General features: G+C 42.5%; 2 protein-coding genes and 1 long non-coding RNA gene across 4 annotated transcripts; 1 reads left to right on the forward strand and 2 right to left on the reverse strand.

The window, feature by feature from the left end:
- Positions 1-536: 536 nt before the first annotated feature.
- LOC144716251 (cytochrome b-c1 complex subunit Rieske-4, mitochondrial-like) lies at positions 537-6,150 on the reverse strand. Its single transcript, XM_078591357.1, has 2 exons — positions 5,793-6,150; positions 537-1,486 (listed from the first exon to the last, which is right to left on the reverse strand). The coding sequence occupies exons 1-2, from the start codon at positions 5,968-5,970 to the stop codon at positions 834-836; spliced, it is 831 nt and encodes a 276-aa protein (XP_078447483.1). The 5' UTR covers positions 5,971-6,150; the 3' UTR covers positions 537-833.
- Positions 6,151-7,512: 1,362 nt separating this feature from the next.
- On the reverse strand, positions 7,513-13,278 carry LOC144716250 (arginosuccinate synthase family). Of its 2 annotated transcripts, XM_078591355.1 has the most exons (10): positions 13,098-13,278; positions 12,915-12,973; positions 12,747-12,828; positions 11,651-11,807; positions 10,505-10,553; positions 10,173-10,355; positions 9,637-9,711; positions 9,358-9,543; positions 9,188-9,276; positions 7,513-8,253 (listed from the first exon to the last, which is right to left on the reverse strand). In XM_078591355.1, the coding sequence occupies exons 1-10, from the start codon at positions 13,150-13,152 to the stop codon at positions 7,701-7,703; spliced, it is 1,488 nt and encodes a 495-aa protein (XP_078447481.1). In that variant the 5' UTR covers positions 13,153-13,278; the 3' UTR covers positions 7,513-7,700. The 2 variants fall into 2 exon arrangements, with proteins under 2 accessions (XP_078447481.1, XP_078447482.1); XM_078591356.1 differs by lacking the exons at positions 12,747-12,828; positions 12,915-12,973.
- A 1,156-nt stretch (positions 13,279-14,434) lies between these two features.
- LOC144716176 (uncharacterized) lies at positions 14,435-15,797 on the forward strand. Its single transcript, XR_013584834.1, has 3 exons — positions 14,435-14,829; positions 15,435-15,537; positions 15,660-15,797. It is a non-coding gene; the product is annotated as an uncharacterized LOC144716176 (long non-coding RNA).
- Positions 15,798-19,524: the final 3,727 nt, after the last annotated feature.

Consider the following 19,524-nt stretch of genomic DNA (forward strand, 5'->3'; position numbering starts at 1 on the left):
GAATGGCGGATATCCCCTAGAATGCAGTTAATCTTACAGGTTCACGCGGATGAGATTCAAGTTCTAGTCAAGTGAAAGGACTTACCACGAAATTGGTTTATTACTTTCAAATGTTATTTTCTAAATATAGAAAATTATTTGTGTGCCACCATTTGAGGGAAACAATTCAGAAAGAAATTTAATCTAATTCTATCAATTATACTAATACATTATAAGGGTAATTCCTTAAGGTTTCCATTGGCCATCCTTTATCAGAATAACTCACATTACAAGGCCAATTCATGTGTTAGCCATGGAGGACATGATGAGACGGATGATGAATAGCTAACCCTAACTTTAAATATAGTGAGTTATGCTTCTAATCCAAGAGTAAGAGAGGGCCACATAATGTATTCAAACCCCAAGAGAAGCCTCAAAACCATCATCACCCAGAGCAGATACTTTCTCTCATTATTCCACCAGAACAGCAATAAATAAGAGGCAACGCAGTAGAGAGAGACAGGAAGAGAAAAAGAGAGCAGGCTTAACAAGAGAAGTAGAGAGGAAGTATATGAGAAATATGATAAAGAGGAAATTCCTCAGTTAAGCAGGGACATAAACATTAGTGTACTCTGTTCCTCCAAGAGTGACAGAGGGCTACAAATTTTATTCAAATCCCAAGAGAACCAGCAAAAACATCATATCTCAACCAGAAGAGATCCTTTTTTTCTCATGACTTGACCGATCACTAGACCTCCACTAGAGAAATAAGAAATAAGAGGCAAAGAAGTATAGAGAGATAGAGAGAGAAAGGGGGTGGAGAGAGAGAGAGAGAGAGAGAGAGATGGGTTTGATCAACCAATGAGGAGCTTGCCATCATCAAGGAAGCTGTAAGTGGGTACCTCGAGATTGTACGGAGCAGGACCTTTGCGGATGCGGCCGGAGATGTCGTAGTGGGAACCATGACAGGGGCAGAACCAGCCTCCATAGTCACCTGCATTGGGCAATGGAATGCAGCCAAGGTGAGTGCAGACTCCAACCACCACCAGCCACTCTGGGTCCTTAACCCTGACTGCATCCTCCTGAGGGTCTCTCAACGAGGCGAGATCGACAGTATTGGCCGTCTCGATGTCGTCCGAGGTGCGGCGGCGGATGAAAACTGGCTTCCCCCGCCACTTGACCGTGACAGTGCTCCCGGGCTCGATGCTCGACAGGTCAACCTCGAGGGATGCGAGTGCGAGGACGTCCTTGCTTGCCGACATGCTGAGGACAAACTTGAGGATGAGCAGGCGAAGCAGGGAGGCGTAGACAAAGCGGCCGCCGGTGAGGACGAAGTAGGCGAAGGCCCTCTTGCTTGGATCCCCGGGCGGGAACCTCTCATGGTTGTGCTCGTCATAGACAATCTTCGAGCTCGGGTTCTTGAGAGCCACTGCAGTTGCCGGAAGCCCGGCTGGCACTACTGCCGCCGCATCATCTTGCTTTGGCACCAAAGATTCAGTTGCAAATCCTGAAACAGCCCCACATAGAACAACAAGGTTTAGAGCAGAAAATTTTTAATTCCAATCGAACAGGTCGATCATGACTGAGTCATTACGATTGGCTAATAACAGTGCCTTTACATTCATCTTGTTCTGTAAAAAATTTAACAGTTGATAATATAACGGTACATTTCTGACAAATATTTTAGAGGCTCACCGGACACTCTTCAGTAAATAAAAAATTGAAAAAACTTCAACCAATCTGCCACCATGAAAGCGACAACACTAAGGTTTTAGGCCTGAGTAGTACTTTGAAGCAAGAAATTGAGCAAACAAAACAACAAATGACAGAAACGCCGGCGCCCCAACATGTAATGATTGAATCATAATAGAGATCTCTTATGCGTCCATGCATTTCATTCAAGGAATCATTTAAGGTATCATCTGTGGGGGGATATCAAAAAGGAAGACGAATGCAAATTACAACTAGAACATACAGGAAAATTGTCCATAAAAAATGATAAATTAAAGAAGTAAATGGGGAAAGACATCAGCTTGTCGTTATGCTGTAAACTTCACAATAAATTGCACTTTAAGAAGCAAGAACTATGGTAACCATCTTTTTTTAAAAACAATATGGTAACCACCTATAACAGCAAGGTTTGAAGACATCAACGTAAAACATTAAGTTGTTAAAGTTTGAAACATCCCAGGATGGAATGGAATGAGCCGTGTCCCTCCAGCATCTGCAGACTGATGTCCCATCTCAGCTGCATCCCATCCCAGATCTTTTGAGTCATGCGATGCATCTGACACGTCTCATCCCACATCTAGAGAGGGTTGACAGGATACACGGAAGATAGAATTTTCAAAATCTAGTATTGCAACTAAAAATTTAATATTACAAGAAAATAATTTCCATCTAGCTTTTATTTTTCCCCTTCTCTAGAATAATACTCCACTCTACACCACCACCTGTGACCTTTGCCATTCCACCAGTGCCCCCACAGCCGCCTCTATTTACGATCTGAAAAGTTCAGCCTTCAGTAGCATTGACAAACCTCTGTCAGCATGGGCTGCATGAGAGGCATGAGGAGGACCCATCAGTATCTCATTCCTTCCGCCAATTATCCGTCATCCAACCATTCATAAAACTCTTCATTTTATCTCTATTTTCCATGGGAGCAAATCGTGTATTGAGAAAGATGGTGATAACTAATGTCAGCAACATTACTACAGGGGCAGAGGGCTTTTCCCAAGATCAGTCACTGGATGGAGTTAACTCTGGAATACATTTTAATGGCAGCCCAGGGCATCAAATGTAGGGTCTGGCAACTGTTTGACCACGGGTCAACGCGGCTGACTACTGTTTGACCATGGGTCAATGACGTTGTTGCATTGTCAACTATCCAGGGTTGCCAGTCATCATCAACCACCAAATTGAATAGCCAATGGCAATGCCATCGTCATCTCTTCAATGGTGGTTGAAGCCCATCTCTGTCCAATTTGGTCATCCCACTGGCATGGATATTGATGCGATGTTGACATGGCGTTGATGCCGTGGTCAACTGACAACATCAACTATTCAAGGCACCCCATCAATATCATTGTTACTGTCAACCACCCGGGAACAGTTAACGCCATTGTCATTATCGCATTCACGCCACAAGACAACATTGATGGGTGCCAAACCATAATCAAAAGTAAAGACCAACTAGGAAAACATGAACTCCCCACGAAGCAACCACCATGAATGGCATACTAAAGTTTTATACTGATCATTCAATTAGAACCCGAAATTCTAAAATCATTTAAAGACACAGTTTTGAAAACTTTTTTTTTTTGCAAGAACACAGTTTTCAAAATTTCTTTTTCTAAAGAACGCAGTTTTCAAAACTAAAAATGACTTAAGAGACCCGAATAGATACACATGTATTCGGGAGGCATTAATACAGCATTAAAACCTTGATAAACATTTCCTCAAGGAGAAAAAATAGATTGAATCTTGTTTTCCCCGAAATCAATCCTATTGGAAATTATTTATGAGTTATCCAGAATTGGGACAGAAAGGCAGATCTGTATTGTGGAGTATCGCTGCTCTGGCAAGTGCTGAGACAGGTCTTTCCAAGAGTGCAAGGCTTTTTTTCGGCCAAGTTGGGCGACGGGAAGACATTCCAATACTGGAGAGATGCATGGTTGCCACGGGGCAACTTTAGTGAGATATTCCCCCAACAGTGTGTACTTGCCCAGGATCAAAATACCGACGTGTGTGACAGCTGGGAGGGCACGTGGAACCCGATCATACATGGGGCCTTATCAGACCAGCGCATGTTTGAGTTCATAGATATGCAGCAATCCATACTCCAGTTATGACCAGAAGATGGGGAACGAGATAGTTGGGCATGGACAAATGGCCCCTTCTCTGTCCAGAATGCTCATGCGATGATCCGGGAGGGGCAAGAGGAAGACATGGCATTAGTCAGCACATGCAGGTTCATATGGCGCCAAAAAGTCCCAGTGAAGGTGAGGTTTTTTGGGTGGCTGCGAGCAAGAAAAAGATTAATGACAAGAGTCTTCCGCAAAAGGATATATCCAGATAATTTGTCGCAATGTGTGTTATGCTTGAATGTGAAAGAAGATTGCAACTATCTTTTCATTGAATGCTCCTTTGCTCGCATGGTTTGGGCCACCCAGATACTCTCAAGGATGAAGATGACATCTGAACTGGCTTTTTGGGACTCGGCACAGAATTGCGAGGGAAGAAGAAACAAGGTGGTCGAGCACTAGCGGTGTAGTGGACCATCTGGTTGCATAGAAACGAGATGTTGTTCAGAGGAAGAAGGGCTTCTACAGATGGAGCTATACATGAAGCGGAAGTACTTAAGGCAGCATGGTCCTCGCGAGCCATGGGAGGTGAAGGGAGATTTTGAAGATGATTGAAAGGAGGGTGAAGGGCATGTAAGGTCCTGATGGGAGGTTCACCGATTCGTCGGGTGTTCATGCCTTGTTATAGATAAAAAAAAAAATTATGAGTTATCCTACAACAAACAAGGAGGATGAAAAGGGATCTCACCAACAAGTGCCAATGGAAGTCATTGATAATGGGAAAGCCTTCCAATAACCAACTTGTTGGATAGAAACCAAAAAGATGGGCAAACCTATGATGAAGAACGCAAGGAAAAAGACGCAGATTACGTTGTATTATAGACGGGTACATGCCAGATTCTTTGGAGAATATATCAGATATGCAATATCATGCAGAAAAATACTGAGATAATACTTACAGATTTTGCAATCACCAAGCTCATGAATTGAACATACATATTACGAAAAATTAAAAAACAAAGAGAAAAATGAATGATTGACACCGAAATTCCCGTTCCCAGCGTACAGAACTATTACAACTCTCATAAAATTGACTATCACGTATAATACTTTTCATTAGTCGCATATAACATTATCAGCTTTTAATGTTTATGGTCACAAGGTTTTAATACGTTAGCATTTAATCTTTATTAGCATCTGCAGTATGTCGTAAAAAACATATTATTATCTAAGGAATCAGTCGCCAAAAGGAATGGGCATAAAGAGCACCTATGAATCTAAATCGAGAATTACATATTTTAACAATATGTTGTGTCCCAAAACTATATAGAGAGGTAGAGTTCCATCAAGTTTCTTAAAAAACACACTCTCACGAGGGAAAATCTCCTTAGATTCCATATTGCTGATGTCCCTCATATGGATGGGCATAAAAGACAAATACCAAAAAATGCAAACAATCCCCCAACGAAAACCGAAAGGGAAGAAGATGATTCAAAAGAGAACGCCAACGAGAGAGAAATTTTTTGTATGCAAAGTAACAAAGCAAGAGAAACTCAAAGGAACTAACTCCCTTAAAATGAATTCAGATCAAGGCCAACTTTTAATAGAAGTCTCGTTGGGCCGTCAGAGTTTATAGCTTAAAAAAGCTGGAATAACTTCGTCTTTTTCGGAAGGAATCTTCTAATCTTACAAAATTAAATTACAAAATGGGGGATGGAGAATTCCTCATTTAGGGTATGCAGATATTTGTATGGAAATTCCTAAGATAATAATATATCTGAGACCCATGAATCAATAGGGAAAATAACCCTTCTCTCTCAAACAAAAAACTACGTTTTTCTTAACCTATAACGAAGCAGAAAGAAAATAATTCGTCGCGAAACAACAAGACCAAACTAACTACAGAAACACAAAAAGAGGGAATTTTTCATAGCAACAGAACCCAAATCGAAGCGTATCATTCAAGGAAGGAAGACACCAACAAATCGGAAAAATGGGTCAGAATCAGACCTCTGAAAGAAGCAGGAAACAGGAATTCGCGCCCGAATCCGAAAGGAGGAGCGACGGGAGACAATTCAGGAATCTGGGGGGCGGCATCGGAGGGGATCGGATGCTTCCCAAAGAAGGAAGAAATGGGAGCCGGCCTGCCGAGAAGGGAGGACAACCTCCTTGCGGCGATCCTCTGCATCGTTCTCTTCTTCTTCTTCGACTTCTTCTTCTCCTTCTTCCTGTTGCTGTTCTTGGATTTCTCGAGCTTAGGTTATCCCTGCCCGGAAGAAGAAGAAGAGATGGGGGAGAGGAAATTAGAGAGAGAGAAGGAAAGAGGGGGTTTAGAATTTAGAGAGAGAAAGTGGAGGGGGAAAGGCCGGATGTAGAATTTGGGCAATTGGAGGCCCAAATTAACGGGTTTCTGAGAGGTAGTGAGAGAAAAGACCTGGTTCTGTTTATTACTTATTAATGGTATTGAATTTATTTCTCTCTCTTGATTTCTCTCTCACTCTCTCTCTCTCTCTCCTGTTTCTCTCTATCCTTGATTTCTCTCTCACTCTCTCTCTCTTGATTTCTCTCTCTCATACGACTTCTCCCTCTCTTGATTTGTCTCTCTCACCCGACTTCTCTCTCTCTCTTGACTTCTGTCTCTCTCTCACACTCGACTTTTCTCTCTCTCTTGCCTTCTATCTCTCTCTTGATTTATTTCTCTCTCTGGACTTCTCTCTACTAGTTTCTCTTTCTCTAAATTTCTCTATATCCCTTGATTTGTTTCTCTTTATTACTTTCTCTCTCTTGACTCCTCTCACTCTCACTCGACATCTCTCTCATGATTTCTTGACCATTCTTGACTTCTCTCTCTATTGATTTCTCTCTATTTTAATTTCTCTCTCTTTCTCTCTTGCTTTCTCTCTCTCTTTCTCTCTTGATTTCTTTCTCTTTCTTAATTGATTCCTCCCTCTCTATCTCCCTTAGTTTTCTTTCTCTTTCTCTTTCTTGCTTTCTCTCTTTCTCTCTTGATTTCTCTCGCTCACTCTATCTCCAACTCTCTTAATCATATCTCTCTTACTTCCCTCCCTCACATTTCATTATCTTTCTACAATTTTTTTCTCACTCTTGTCTATCTCTCATTTCATCTCTTGCAGAATTCCCCTGTAATCTTCTTTCTCATTCATTTCCTCTCTCTCCCTCTCTCCATATTCTCTCTTTTTCTCTCTCTAAATTATCTATTTCTCTCCTTTTTAACTCTGTCCTATAACCCTCTCATGTTTCTCTCCCTGCCTCTCTCTTAACCCTATCTCTCTCCTATTTCCTCAGTCTCTCATTTCCATTTATAATCCTCTTTTTTCTGCATCTCTCTCTCTCTATCTTGCTCTCTCTCTATCTCTCTTGCTCTCTCTCTAACTCTCTCTCTATCTATCTATCTATCTTGCTCTCTCTATCTCTTGCACTCTCTCTATCTCTCTCTTGCTCTCTATCTCTCTCTCTCTCTCTTGCTCTCTATCTCTCTCTCTCTCTCTTGCTCTCTCTCTCTCTCTTGTTATAGATTTATAGTAGATATATCATGATATACAGATTAATTATAGAAAATATTTCTAAAGGTCTTCCAATTTAATTAGAAGACAAACAGCTTTTTGTGTAAATGTGAACCATACCATGGAGAAAAAGTAAAACTGTCCAAGAACCAGACAACCTTCTCCTCAACACAGATGACTAGAAAAGTCTAGAGAGAGAAAGAACATAATCAAGCAAACAAACTGAGATTTCAGCATTAAATAAAATACTGAAAAATGGAGCATATTATTTATGGTCCCTAGAAAAAACACCTCCAAACTACTCTAACAGTCCTCCAGCTAATTAACCTCCACAGATAAATAAAAAAAAGTCTAGAGAGAGAAAGAGAGGGGGGAGACTAACCCGTTTGCCGGCTCAAAGGCCAGACGACTGCATGGCACGAACCCTGGTGGGAAGGCCGTAGAGCCGAATGAACCCGGCCGCGTCGGCCTGGTCGTATATATCCCCGTTCTCAAAGGAGGAGATGTCCTCCCTGTAGAGACTATATGGGCTGGTCCTCGAGACTGCGTTGACCGAGCCCTTGTAGAGCTTCAGGGTCACGGACCCGGTCGTTGTCTCGGTCAGCTTCTCCATGAACGCGTCCATCGACTCGCGGAGCGGGTCGAACCAGCGACCTGCGTAGACGAGCTCGGCGTACTTGAGGGCGAGGGAGTCCTTCACCTGAACGGACTCGCGGTCTAGGGTCAGCGACTCGAGCTCCCTGGCGGCAGCGAAGAGAATTGTGCCCCCCGGCGTCTCGTAGACGCCACGGCTCTTCATGCCCACCAGCCGGTTCTCTACCATGTCAATGCGGCCAATCCCGTGTCGTCGCCCGAGTTCGTTGGCCTCCGTCAGCATTGCCGCCGGGGACAGCTCCTGCCCGTTGAGCGACACCGGCAGGCCCGCCACAAATCCAATCTGTACGTACCTGCAAATCCACCGTCCCAGATCAATCCCAAGTTCTCTACATGGGAGAGAGAGAGAGAGAGAGAAAGAGAGAGATAGAGAGCTTGGGTTTCACATCAATAGACATGGTCGTTCTGTTCTTTTTGTGCAAATTGTTTGTCCTGTTCTGTTTTCAGAACAGAACAAAAACAAATTCAAACAGAACATCGCACAGACCCGTGTGCGGTTCTTTTGTTCGCTTTGTGCGAATTTTGTTCTAGTTTTGTGCGAATGTGCGAATTTTGTTCGTTTTTGAAAAAAAAGAACAGAACAAAGAACAAGGCCCTGTGCGGTTCTTTTGTGCGAATTTTTTGTTTGTTTAAAACGAACAGAACAGAACGACCACGGCTAGACATCAACAGTGTAATGATGATGGTGATTTGCTATCCCTTGGTCCCATCTGTGTCAGCTCAAACGAGGATGTTGATAATTGAATAAAGTGTCGTGATGACGATGATGTTGATGATCATGATGAGATTTGGGAATGATGACGATAACAAATTTGTCATCGTCTACCAACCCTAGTTCAGCACCGACCACAATGATGACAAGTGGACTATGATGAGGATGACAATGATAAATTTTTCGAAGAAATGGCAAATTATCATCAGCCCAAATAGGGTTGATGATGACAAGGTTAGCGGATGACGATGAGGATGATGAATCCATCATTACACACCAACTCTAGTTTCGTGCCAACAGTAATGATGGAAAGTAGACAGTGACGATGAAAAATCAGCATAATCATCGGCATCCTATTTTCATATTTGTCATTGAAATCGACAAATTCCTCAGCACCATCACCCTTCTCATCAATCGGTTAAATTGGTGAATGATGAATCATTATCATCCTCCAACTCAATCCACAACTTTTATGACTCAAGTGGGGCTTAAACTCAAGGGAAAGAGGATCTTACTCTGGGGTGTTGGGGGCGTCTTCCGGATCAACGGATATCATGTACATGTCTTTAGCGGGCTCGTTGGCCGGGTCCTCCAGAATATCCCCCTTAAGATAATTAAGAGCTCGTGATTTAAAAATTGCCCCAAAACATGAATACTGAGTTTGTCGAGATTTGTAGTGTCAGACCTCGTGGCTGAGGTGCCAGAGGTTCCGGTCCCTGCTGTAGATGGATTTCTTCGTGACGGGGACCGGGACATTGTGCTTCTTGGCATACTCAATGGCGTCCTCTCGCCCTCGGATGTCCCACTCCCGCCAGGGAGCCACGACATTCAATTGAGGGTTCAGTGCGAAGAAAGTCAATTCAAATCGCACCTGATGGGACAAACATCAACACGGGTATCACAAAAACACATCAACAACGATGGGCAAAAAGAGAAAAACAAAAAAGAGAATGTTTGGGTTGACCTGGTCGTTCCCTTTCCCAGTGCATCCGTGCGCCACCGCATCGGCTCCAACTTCTTTGGCCACGTCGACCATAGCCTGAACGCCCAATAAAATCAACACATTTGGAAGGCGGACAACAGAGATTGAAATGGAGTAAGAAAGGAATGTAGAGAGTGAGAGAGAGAGAGAGAGATAGTGTGCAAATCAAAAGGGTGGTTAAGGGAGAGTGGGAGGGAGTAAGAAAGAGATATAGAGAGGGAAGGAGAGAAAGGGGGGAGGGAGAAAAGAGAGGACAAGAGAGAGGGAGAGGGGAAGGGAGAGAGAGAGAGGAAGATAGGGAAAGAGACAAAGGGAGATGGGAAGAGAGGGAGGAATAAAAAGGGAAAAGGGGAGAGAGGAGAAGAAGGAGGGAAAGCAAGATAGAAGGGAAGAGAGAGAGAGGAAAAGAGAAAGGGAGAAGAGGAGAGAGGAAGGGAGAAAGTGCGTGCTTAAGGGAGAGTGGTAAGGAGTAAGGGAGAGAGATGGGAGGAGAAAGAGAAAGAGAGAGCTTTGTTGACCTTAGCAATGACAGGGCGGGCCATGGATGTCCCGAGAAGGTATTTCCTCTCGTAAACGGCACCGGCTCTCAAGCAGGGGAAGATGAAGTCGCGTACAAATTCCTCCTTCAAGTCCTTCACAACGAGTTGACTCGCGCCGCTCGCTTTTGCCTTCGCTTCCAGGCCTTCCAATTCCATGTCCCCCTTCAGGTCGTGATTCAAAGAGTGATAGACAAAATAAGCAAAGAATCCCCAATAGAAGAAATATTTTTTTTCGAGGACAAAGACACAAAACATGCGATCTCAAAAAAGGAAATATAATACAAACTTTTAACCTATCTAGGCATAAATACCTGGCCCACATCAGCGGTGAAACAGACCACTTCACATCCATAGTTTTCCCTGGGATTTGATATCGGAGGAAAGGTTGAGAAAGCAATCCTTGAATCTTCATTTTTCGAAAATGGAGATGTGAAAATCTAATGCAAGAACATCAAAAGTTAAACCTAACCGAAGTACTTTAGATTTTATGACTTATACCTATATATTGGACATTTTCATAAAAGAAAAACTAAAAAGACAACAACCAAGAGATGGGAGACGCATATCGATTCAAACATTCTTTGGCATTGATCAGATCCAAGAAGATCTTCCACGAAATGTGTAACAGAAACCTGACATCGGTCGTTAGCCAATCAAAATTGTTGAGAAGAGTATAATGGAACACCACGGGAGAATCAACAATGGAGATGGAATGAAGTAAGACGAAGTGGATCAATGTCAAAATCACAAGTCGCAGGGAAAAGAAGATGAGAGAGAAGATATTCTCTAGGGGAATCATCATCTTTCCCTTCCATCTTACAATTCCCTTTAAACATGTAGCAAACATCAGCTGTGCAGCAACGGCAGCGCACTATGGCTCTGATACCAATGATACGATCTCAGCCGGGGATTGTATCATGAAAGGCTGGCCCTGGCAGAATGGACGGTGCCAAGGGGACGAGGGCGTCAGAGGCGCGGCAGAGTGGGCGTCACCAGAGGGAATGGGGCTCGACAGATTTGACGTTGTCAAGAGAGAGAGGAGATACCGAAAGGGAACAATAACATGTAAATTCATATCCTGCCCTCCATCAAGGAGGGCTACATGTTTAAAGGGAATTGTAAGACGGAAGGGAAAGACGGTAATGCCCCTAGTGGGCTTACTAGAGGGAGTAGATTGTAACAAAAAAGAAGATGAAAGAGAAGAAATTCAGATAATGATGAGGACTCCTGATCGGTTCTCCCTCTTCCCTGGATAGGGACAGCTCTCACTGTCTTTTCAATGATAATTTCATATCTGTCTAAGAATGTAAAAGACTAAGATAAAAACACAGCATCCGAACCTTAGGGTATCATAAAAATGCCGACTAGAAGACTTGCAAGCATTATTAAAATAATAGAAAAGGGAGCTGTATGAATAGGAAACGATAAAATAATGAGTTAAAAGATTGGAGACTCACTTCAACCAAGGAACAATTACAGATGTGTCCAAACCACCACTATAGGCTAAGACAACTTTATTCAGTTTGCCGCGAAGGCCTTGGTTTCTTGAAGCCCCAAATGAATCAGGTCTGGCTGCTGATGAGTCCTTTTCCGCAAAGAGAGTATTCTGGGTGGCTAAAGTTTTAAATAAATAATAAGTAAAAACAGAATATGATGCTATCAAGATTGACAGATACAAAAAGGTGCATATAATAAATAGTTATAACCATAAATGATAATTAAAAATATCTCGGTCAGCTAAAAAAGGTCACGAAGGAAAAACTCTATTTTTAAACTGGTCCATTACTCAGATTCACAAACTACGAAAAAAGTAATCAAAATATGATCGAATTAAATTCTTTGATAACTTGATTCGCTCAAAAAACACGGACGAATAGTATCTAAAAAAGGCATAGCTGAACTGAGGAATTTATAATTGTTAAAATCGAAATTATTAAAAGCTTTAATCTACTAATGCATTCAATTAAAGTCTGCCCAGATCCACTTAGGTGTCACATAGAAATCCTCCCCACGGTGATAGATGCAGGTTTATAAAACTCTCACGGAAAATTCATACAAATGACAGATTTCTTAGAATACTTGATCAGATATTATCCACCGGTCCATCACAACTCTCCTTTTCTGAATCAGCAGCAGACGTGGGTAAAGTGTAAATAACAGTCATTTTCTGGGTTTCTCGTTTGGAGATTAAGGCAAAAAAGTTTGTCTAAATCGTGTGCTCCTTAATAATATTTTGACTTAATTCACTGGAAACATTCGAGGTTGCTTCACCAATTTCTGGAGAAGATCTACTTTATAATTACTCTGTTGCGAGAAACAAAATCTGACAAGAAAAAGAAGAAGAAAATAATAAATAAAACGGGGACTGCACATTGTTAGAACCACAGTGATTTGTTGAGAAAAAGACAACGACAGGAAAAAATTTTCGAAATTCTAAAACTTAAAATAGGAGGTTTCTGAAATGTAGTAGAACACAACAGAACTTGAGCAAAAAAAGCCTTCATGCGGGAAAAAATATCTTCAAACGCGACGGTTGAAGAGACAACACAATACCTTGACGCCGGGAAGCCCTCAACTGGCGTTCAGGACAACAAATTCTAAAAGCACGATGAAGTCCACTTGAATTGGCGACTGCCTATTGAGTGTCTAATTAGATTAAATTTCCGAACTTGATCGGCGCACATAACTAATCACGAGATACAGGGATAAAGGAAGAAGAACCTCTCCGCGCGAAAATGATATCCTCGAGAAGCAAATACTATCACGAGTAGCAGCATTTTCTGGAAGTCGACATGCAAATAAAAACGCACAATCGTTGCATAAATTCAAGAAAAAACCAAAAAAATCATTGCAGAGAGCACGTAAGGATCAGAAACTACCAGAAAAACGGCAAAATCGACATACCATTGGTTCCGAGTGATCCAGAGCGGAGGCCGGAGACCGATTGAAGGCTCGCCATGGAATGCTGATCGCTAGTCGCGACGAACAACTCCTCTTCTTAAACCCTAGGTTTCTGCGCGGATGCGAGATTGGAGAACCGCGCGTTCTAGCTAAGATTTTATCTCAGATCTTGACTGAATTTGTTACTGAGGTTCAGTTCAAGATAAATAGTGTTCGTGGAAGGATGAGTTGGCGTCATCCGTCCGTCCACCAATAGATAGAAAAAGATATAGGTAGAGATAGAGAGAGAGAGAGAGAGAGAAAAAGGACTCCTTGTTCGACAGATGACTGTTTGTCATCCGTCATCGTCCAGAGTGATGGAAGGTTGAGTTGGCGTCATCCGTCCGTCCACCAATAGATAGAAAGAGATAGAGTAGAGAGAGAAAGAGATATAGGTAGAGATAGAGAGAGAGACAAAGGACTCCTTGTTCGACAGATGACTGTTCGTCATCCGTCATTGTCCAGAGTGATGGAAGGTTGAGTTGGCGTCATCCGTCTGTCCACCAATAGATAGAAGGGGTTATATCACGGTGTGGCCCGAACTTTTTCAAAAATTCGAGTTACAGCCCTTACTTTTTTTTTGCCGCGACACAGCCCGAAGTCCCATTTGGTCCGCAGCCTGTGACGTGGAGTCTACGTGGCTGCCAGGTGGAGTTCCGGCGGAGTCCACCTAGGCGGAATCCACGTGGCAGCCACGTGGATTCCACGTCACAGCGCGATTTGAAGAAAGAAAGATTTTAGCCCGCCTAATGTGAGTCACCCGGGAGAGAGCTGAGAAAGGCGACGAAGGAGAAGGAGACGGTGGAGAAGGAGGAAGAAAGGGCGCGAGGGAGAAGGGGCTTCCGCGCTGATCAATGCCATCGGCGCCGGAATCGTTGCGAGCACGCCCTCGCCCTCGCCCTCCTCGATCGGCTGAAGCGGCCGCCCTACTCTGTCGCGCCGACGGTCCTCACCTACAACACCGTCATCAACGCCTGCTCTCGGGCCACGGAGGTGCCTTGGGATAAAGAGGAGATGGGCGAGCTAAATTCATGCTCTTCCATACCCATTCGTTCATTTGCGCTTGCTGTTCTAGGGTTCATTGAAATTTGATCTTCAATTCTTCTTCCTCGCCGATTCTTTTTTGCTTTGATCCACGAGTGATGGTAGACTGCGGACTGATTGGATCTCAAATTTCAATCTCTCTCTTTGTAGAACTCTCGCATGAAGGAGAAGGGGGGGAAGAAGAATTCCATGGATCGAGCATTGTCTTCAATTTGCCAAGAAATCAATTCTCCAGACGCAGCGAATTTGTTTTCATATGCTTTTTTTGTCAAATTCTGTTGGAAATTTGGTTTCTCGTGATTTGAATCAAGATTTATTTTAAGCAGTACAGTTATCCGGCGGATGGATTTGTTGATGAACAGATTCATCTTTGACTGTTTTGCTTCTTAGTTTGATTCGTCCTAGGTTTGACGCCTTCTTTCCGCGTCGCCTTTTCTCTTGGTAGATCTGTGCCTTTTCTCTTGCGGTCGTCATGGATTTAGGCTGCTTCAGGATTCAATTTCTTGCTTCTTTAATTGGTGGGTCTCTTTGCATAGCAGATTCTTGTGAGGATTGAATCGTTGACCCCCCAGTTCCCTCTTGGCCTATGCTGCAAGATCTAATGGAAAGAAAGAAGAACACGACGGATCTATTAGCCGCCGGACGGAAGAAGGTTTTTCTTGCCCCAATTCCCTTTCATGTTGCTTTTTCATTGTTCCAAGCATCAGTTTCTTGCTCTTTACGGATATTTCATGCTATTTTTCTCATTTTTTATCCTCATTTCTATTCAGTTGCAGCAATATAGGCAAAAGAAAGATCATAAATCTCCCATGGTTTGTCGAGCACCTTTGAAGATGTTGTTGCTAGAAATTACCTTGAGGAACGCCAAGCCCTCCAGAAGAAAGCAGAATCAATCAAAAAAGGAGAAACACCTTAGAATAACTTATCCTGCCTTTCCCAGACGACTGATGATGTACATCTGATTGAGATTCTGAAATCTCATCTTTATTTGAGCAGTGTCACTAAGGATTTTCTCCAGTCGCAGATTTCTGAGCTGGTCGATGAACGATAACTTAGTTCTGCTATTGAAATTTTACAGCCCCAAGATCTGGCCAAGGCGCATTACAGTTGAACATTATTTTTCCTCCTACAGATGTGAACCTGCCTTTATTTTATTCTCTTTCATTTAACGCTTTTAGATATGCACCTATGTCGTTTGAGAATTTATTGAAAAACATATTTCAAATTTCCTATCTCGGTTGATACCGAAATTTTCAGGCAAGAAAAGCAAGTGAGTTGGCTGGATTCTGTGTTCCCCACAGATAAAAAACTCCAACGTAGGAGACTGAGTTCCCCACAGCCGGGCTGCATTCTGTGCCAGGTGAGACGAACAACTATATTGCACCATGCGTTTATTATTAATAAACAGCATTTCAATAAAGTTAAACATTATTCTTGATTGGCAATTTGAATTTAAAATATGTTCTTGCTGGGTGAGAGCAGGGGACGGTGAAGGAGGCATTGAAATGACGGGGAGCATGCAGCTTATCAGCTTATCAGAGAGCTAATGACGGGGAGCATGCAGCTCGACCATGCCTGGAGGTTGACCCAGCACGGACCGGAGGTGGCCCGGAGGTGGACTGCTTGGCGTTCAATGAGGCCATATCAATTTTTCCGACATCTCGCAAGCATGATGGATCACTTGTATCGAATTGTGAATGAGGACGTACCATTTTCGCAGACTTGTGAATTATATTCTGTTCTGTGACTCAATTTTGAGGTCGCGAGGAACATAATGAAATATGTTTTATTGGAAGACAATTTCTTGGTTTATTGGAGAATACGTACTATAAGTAGGCATGACACTGGCCGATTTAGTTCGTAAGAACCTTTTGTTTTACTGTGAAAACATGGGCCACGACGAAGAAGAAGGGCGAACAGGAAGGACAAATAAGTACCAAAATGCATGGATTAATCAACGGTGATTCAGAACGGCGAACATGAACGAGAATTCTTTGGAATTGGATAACAAAGTTTGTATCATCAACCGAGAACTGAATCCTGTTCTACAAATGTTTGTTTAGGGCGAGCGATTAATAAGCTTGAGCGCGTTGTGTTTCGTAGCCGAATTGCAACTTCACCGGTGATGGTCTTCGACAATTGGCAGATATGTAGCTTCTTGAGATCCCTGCATGATTAGTGAAACAAGTTAATTGGTTAACGTTCGGAAAAAAACGATGACACATGTAAACAAAGTTAGACATAAAATTGAAACTGTACCTGGCCTCCAGCTTCCATTTTTGGTTGGGTACATGTCTTCCGATTATGCCCAACTTGGTGGCAGAGGGAGCACGTCATGTGCAGGCCTCTCCTCGACAATCTATGTACCGTGGGTTCTTTCTCAGCGACGTCAATCCTCCTCTTCAGCTTGGGGGCCTTCCAGGTTGTCTCCTCACAAGAGGAGGGAATACATAGTTCCCATCAACTTCACTCCATAGGTTTTTGCCGTTCATTGGCGGGATACCATAAGTGTAAGCTAATTGGTATACGTCTTTCTTGAACCATTCACTGACAAAAATGACGGGTCCTCCTTGACCCAATGAATGCAACATATAGCATGGGGGCATGGAATGCCCCTTAACTCCCAATATCCGCAACTACATGTTCTGTGAAGTACAGCGACCACAAACCTGCTTCCCAAGTCTGTGACCTCGAATTGATACTTCCCTGCATGCCTAAGAGTGCATCTCCTGGACTTCTTCTTGTTCTCTTCGACAACCTCCCTTATTCGAGGGCATAACGTATCAGTTCTATTTGAAAACAACACCCTTTTTTTTGCTACCCTCTGCATTACTGCACCTCTGACTTCCTCCAGCATGTCGATGATTGGCTTAGACCTGGCCTGCATGATGTAGTTGTTGAAGCACTCGCAAATGTTGTTGTCGATCACCTCACACCTTCTGTCCTCATTAATGTACGCCCTGCAAAACTTCTTTATACCTATATCTTGGAAGTCTTGCACGGCTTGTGGGTTCACAATGCTCATCTCCCTCATCAGCCGTTGGAAATCTTCGTGCGTGGTGGCCTTCGCAGCTTTCCAGAATAAGTTCTTCAAAAATGCCGTGGAATGTCCTTTCTTCTTCCAATTCGTGTAGATATGCCGAGCACAATTCCTATGCTCCGCATTGGGCAATAAGGAGGACACTGCGTTCTCTAGTCCCTGCACAATGTTAGACGGTACACATCTATTAATGTACTACACGTGTTTGACAATAAGCGATAAGAGTCCAAAGAAATAAATTAAGTACCTTCTACTGATCGCTAATAATCGTCCAGCCATTTCCGTCCACCATTCCTAGATCATTCATCAGTAGCTGAATAAACCACGTCCACGAAGATTGATTTTCACCTTCAACTACCGCCCAGGCGATGGGGAACATTTGATTATTCCCGTCCTTGCCAACAGCACTCAATAGTTGGCCTTTCAGTTCGGTCTTCAAAAAACATCCGTCCATTCCAATGACTCGTCTACAGCCTTCAAGGAACCCTCTTGCTATCGAATCGAAACATATGTAGAGCCTCTTAAACCTAACCAAGGAATCTGGGGTCGCTCTATCGAGAACCAGCTCAAAAGTACCACGCCTATTTACCCTCTTTAACTCGGCAACATATGCGGGAATCATGTGGTAATGGTCGTCCAATGTTCCTAGAAGCTTCGTGCGTGCCTCGGCTCTGGCTCTATAACATGTTTGTTTTGAAACATTGATTCCGAACAGATCATTTATTTCCCGCATCATATCTGTCACCTTCATATCCAAATTCAGTCGAATTTTCTCCAAGAAGTGTTTCGCAACCCAGTGATAATCAGCTTGGCTATTCCTCGGCGTCCTGCTGCACATATGAGTATCATTAAGCGTTTTCACAACAAACGCCTCTCTCCTAACATCCAAACTAGCATATATCCTCCACGGACAATTTCCCTTGCAGACGACCTCCACTTTCCGGTCACCGGACCTCGAAAAAGTGATGTTGAATCCGTTCCAAATAACGTGGTCCTTCACAGCTGCCCTAAATTGCAACGCCGATTCAAACTTCATGCCCACTTGAAATATAAAACTCTCAGTGGGGCATCTCGGATCATACGTATTGCCCATGTATCTGTACCTTCGATTTTCATCATCGTCATCGGTACCATCGGGGGTTAACATATCATCCTCTGAATCGTCATACTCGCTATGATCTACCAATTCGTCATTCCATTCCTCACTGGAATATTCGTCTGGTGCACTTAAATACACGTCACTTTCCTCAACTTCCTTACAGATATCATATTCTGAGTCATCATCGCTATTATACTCAGAACCGAACACTTTGCACTCGTCATCGGCCCTGTTAAGTGACGAATGGTAAATAGTAATAGAACATGCGTTAACACCATAAATTTTCGTCATGCAGGTTTTATAAAAAGATTATACAACCCACAGACATATTTATAACTCTGCAGAGAGTTCAACGCCAAAAAAAGTACATTACCAATTTTAAAAATAATTTGAATCATCAACGCGAAGAGGGTTAGTGTCGCGATGTACAAATATATCTCAAATAACATTGGAAATAATTAAAAATTAAAATTATAAGACGTGCAGGAAAAATATAGATAATAAAATCTTACATTACTTGAATCCAAGCGTCCACTGTCGAAGAAGAGAAGAACGCCTAAAAGCGCAAAAAATAGATGACTATGATGAGAAGAGGACAACTCTTCATATTTTTCATAACAGAAAGCAAAACAAATTCAAAATAAATAAAATAGGGATCACACTTCTTGTTCTCACCAATAAGTATGAGAAAGAAACACCATATCCTCCGTGATCAATAGAGAAACACCAACATCTTTGTCATGAAAATAATCTTATTCATCCAAGAGATATAAAGAGAGAGAGAGAGAGAGAGAATAATGATACACATAATAAGAGAGAATTGCACGAGTGAACTCAAAACATTTATCCCAAGCGAGAGAAAGGAAATGCGGGAGAGATAACTTATACGAATGCAAGAGAGAGAAAGACACAAATTTAAAAAATAAACATGGTAAGATGAAAAGAAGAGAGAGAAAGTTAACTTTTACACCGAGTCAAAAAACGCAGCTCACCGTAAACATCATTTATGGCAGAGAGGAACTGAAATTTTGAAATGCCATTGTATGAGATGTTTAAACTGATAGAGAAAGTTACACGAGTGGAGTGTGAAAGTTCTACATGAAGGCAAAAATAACAGTCATAAATAATCTTCGATGAAGAGAGAGAGAGAGACTAAAATTATCCAAATGTCATTGAACAAGATGTCAAAACTGATAGAGAAATTTACA

Source organism: Wolffia australiana, chromosome 20, assembly GCF_029677425.1.
Source record: "Wolffia australiana isolate 7733 chromosome 20, ASM2967742v1".
NCBI classification, from domain to species: Eukaryota; Viridiplantae; Streptophyta; class Magnoliopsida; order Alismatales; family Araceae; genus Wolffia; species Wolffia australiana.